Below are 2,947 nucleotides of genomic sequence, written 5' to 3'. Positions count from 1 at the left end.
TGTTATAAATGCAATATCGTGACCTTGTATGTCTGCTTTTATACTTATCTACAGCTGTTATAAATGCAATATCGTGACCTTGTATGTCTGCTTTTATACTTATCTACAGCTGTTATAAATGCAATATCGTGACCTTGTATGTCTGCTTTTATACTTATCTACAGCTGTTATATAAAGATATTTCTAACTGACACTACATTTGACTTGTCGCAGGGCCTGCGAGTGTTAGCACTGACACAATCCAGGTTAATCAGTACAGAAACAGAAGAGGATGATGCTGAAGCTGAGGAAGTGGAACCGATTCCCCAGCAGCAGATAGGAGAAACTGAACGAGCTCTGGATCCTAAGGATAGGTCACGCATTGTCGCACCAGAAACAAGCATACGATATATGAAAAGCAAAGGTTATTACTATTAGAGATTTGAGCTAATGTTAGAAAACATGATACAAATAATATATGAACACCAAACTGAGGCCTGTTGTCAGAAGCATCGTTAGGTTAAGGATAATGTTAATGCTAAGATAGTACTTAAACTAAATTTAATTAACTAAAACTAAACTAATTACATATAAATAATAAGTGATGAAGAAATGCTATGAGTATGTTCTTATTTTGCACAGCAACACAAAACGGGAGTGTCGTGATTCATCAAAATATATGACACAAGAGAACTATTGCCAATCATAATTGTTTGTTTTGGTACATAATAGGTAGTAATGTTTCTGATGTCTTTCCATGAAAAACAGATTTTAGTAATCAATATGAATTTCAGTTCTTAATGTAGTTGTGTTATTTTCATATTGGGTTTAAAGTTACGATAGGGTCTAGCATCACGTAATGTTAAGAGGAAATTTGCTAGGATTTTTCTTTTGCTAGCTTCAACTTGAAGACAGGTTGGCCTCGACATGCCTTCAAGGCCTGGAGGGAACAATGCAGATACATACTTCTTCATTCTAAAACAATATATTATAGGGAACCTTGGTACTAGTACACGTACAATCGTACATGGCTATTTTTCAGCATACACTGATACATATGGTTGTGATCCTGTGTGGAAAAGCTACAGAAGAAATCACAAAGGGCATATTCCTCCATCCAAAACAAGACAGACATGCATTGTATGCTGATATCATGTTATTCTTAACTCATCCAATTATGACATGTAATTGCAATCCTGTCGAATTTTGAGTAGTTAAGCCAAATAAATTCTTGGCACAATAATCCAAAAGGAAGCTTTATTTACATTAATAAGTCGAATCATTAATATCTTTGAATCTCTGCCTTATAATTCTGTTCAACTGTTTTCTATATAGTATATATTTGTTAATCATATTAATGTTCATATAAATCATATTATGTTGATAATTTGTGTTTAACAAAAATTTCAGAGAGGGAAGGGAATCACAACAGGAAATCCTTGTCCGGCGTGTAGAGATGAGTTCTTAGTGCTTCACTATACAGTAAGTTATGCTTCTCAAGCTTAAATTCACTTTAACATAAATTTGTCATTAGAGCAAAGGCCAGCAATCTCTACCTTTTTATGCATGTTTTCACGTGTGCATGCTGAATTGCCACCTCTGCAGCACTTTTTTGGCGTGCCTCGTCTTATAGAATTCCCAATCACAACAATGATTGATTAGAGCTACCAGTCAGTCACACCAAGTGCATTCGTCAGTTATATTGAAGCCTTTTTTTCAATCAAGAATAATCGGCTTTTGGAGCAATTCATCTGTCCTTACACTGGTGAAGTGTTGCCTCCATCTAAGACCGGACTCTGCCAACGCAAGCAGCGAGAACTACTCATTGCTGTCGAGAAGGCCAAAGATTATGGTAGGCATATAGTATCTCACATAAATGTGGAGTGTGGTTCATTTCAGGTCAGAAGCATTTGTCCTTGAATCGTCGACTTCATCGCGATCCTTACTGCACCATGTAACGATAAATAATAATAATAATCGTGATTGGCAAACAAGAAGAGCATGATTAACATGGTCACTTAAAATAATTCATCTGTAGCGTTGCTCAGATGTGGTGGCAAAACTTCCAATGAACATTTTGTCTGATATTTATTGGCAGTGTAGCAAATTGACCCTGTTTTTTAATTTATTATAAAATTGTAACATTTTATTATACAGCCATTAAAAAACTGCAATATTATGCTAGAATGTAATCTCTTTGCAACCAATGAGATGTCACCCTTCTTTTTCAGGGCTACTAGAATTTACAGTGCCATTCAGAGAATATGACTACATTGACTACTACCCGCAATTGAAAGACAAAACAAATAGCTAACAAGGTAGCTTGCGTGCAACATCTTATAAAAGTAAACACTCGCTTACAAGGATGTGTAAAAACCACATTTATTGAACCGTTTGCAAACCAACCACTTTTGAGCTGTGACGAGAATTTAAGTGTATATATGAGTATAGATTAAAAGGTAGTGATTCAACTAAGTGCATATATACTGATTACTTTTTGAAATTCACAAGCCTAAATCTCTTTAGGTACAAAGTTACGCATAGGTATATAGGTACGGAAATCACATGTAATTGCATTTTGTTTTAAGAAAATGTGTCATCTGTGTTATGTCTATTGAAAAAATTGAGATAAGAGGGGTAATCCCTCAGCTGAGCAGTCACTCTGCAGCACTTGTTCTGGAACTAATTGTAAATGATATTGTGCCCATAGATATGATATCTATGGTATAAACAATGTTTATATCATGTACGTTTTTATGTCTCATTTTAATTCCTTCTGGATGGATTCTTCTGGCCAAATTGCGATCAGACTCGCCTTGTCATCGTCCCAGTTACTACCTCCGTTTCCCATCATATGCATTAACGTATAGCGGTGACCCACTCAGTGTTCTGATAGCTCATGCACACAGACTTTGCTATGAAATCAGGCAGGCAGCTCTGGCCAGTATAGTGGTGACCATCTTTTCTG

General features: G+C 35.9%; 1 protein-coding gene across 1 annotated transcript; it reads left to right on the top strand.

Moving 5' to 3' along the window:
* Positions 1-213: 213 nt before the first annotated feature.
* Positions 214-2,724, top strand: LOC106815243 (28S ribosomal protein S18b, mitochondrial-like; the record flags this gene model as incomplete). The annotated part of the gene is made up of 5 exons (XM_014819677.1): positions 214-403; positions 1,022-1,119; positions 1,390-1,461; positions 1,705-1,831; positions 2,211-2,724. Coding segments are annotated over 5 exons (570 nt in total), but the record flags the coding sequence as incomplete, so codon positions are not given.
* Positions 2,725-2,947: the final 223 nt, after the last annotated feature.

This window comes from Priapulus caudatus, unplaced genomic scaffold (assembly GCF_000485595.1).
Source record: "Priapulus caudatus unplaced genomic scaffold, Priapulus_caudatus-5.0.1 Scaffold1072, whole genome shotgun sequence".
In the NCBI taxonomy this organism is placed as follows: Eukaryota; Metazoa; Priapulida; class Priapulimorpha; order Priapulimorphida; family Priapulidae; genus Priapulus; species Priapulus caudatus.
The sequence above is the reverse complement of the archived record's forward strand: the minus strand, read 5'-3'. Positions and strand labels throughout refer to the sequence as shown.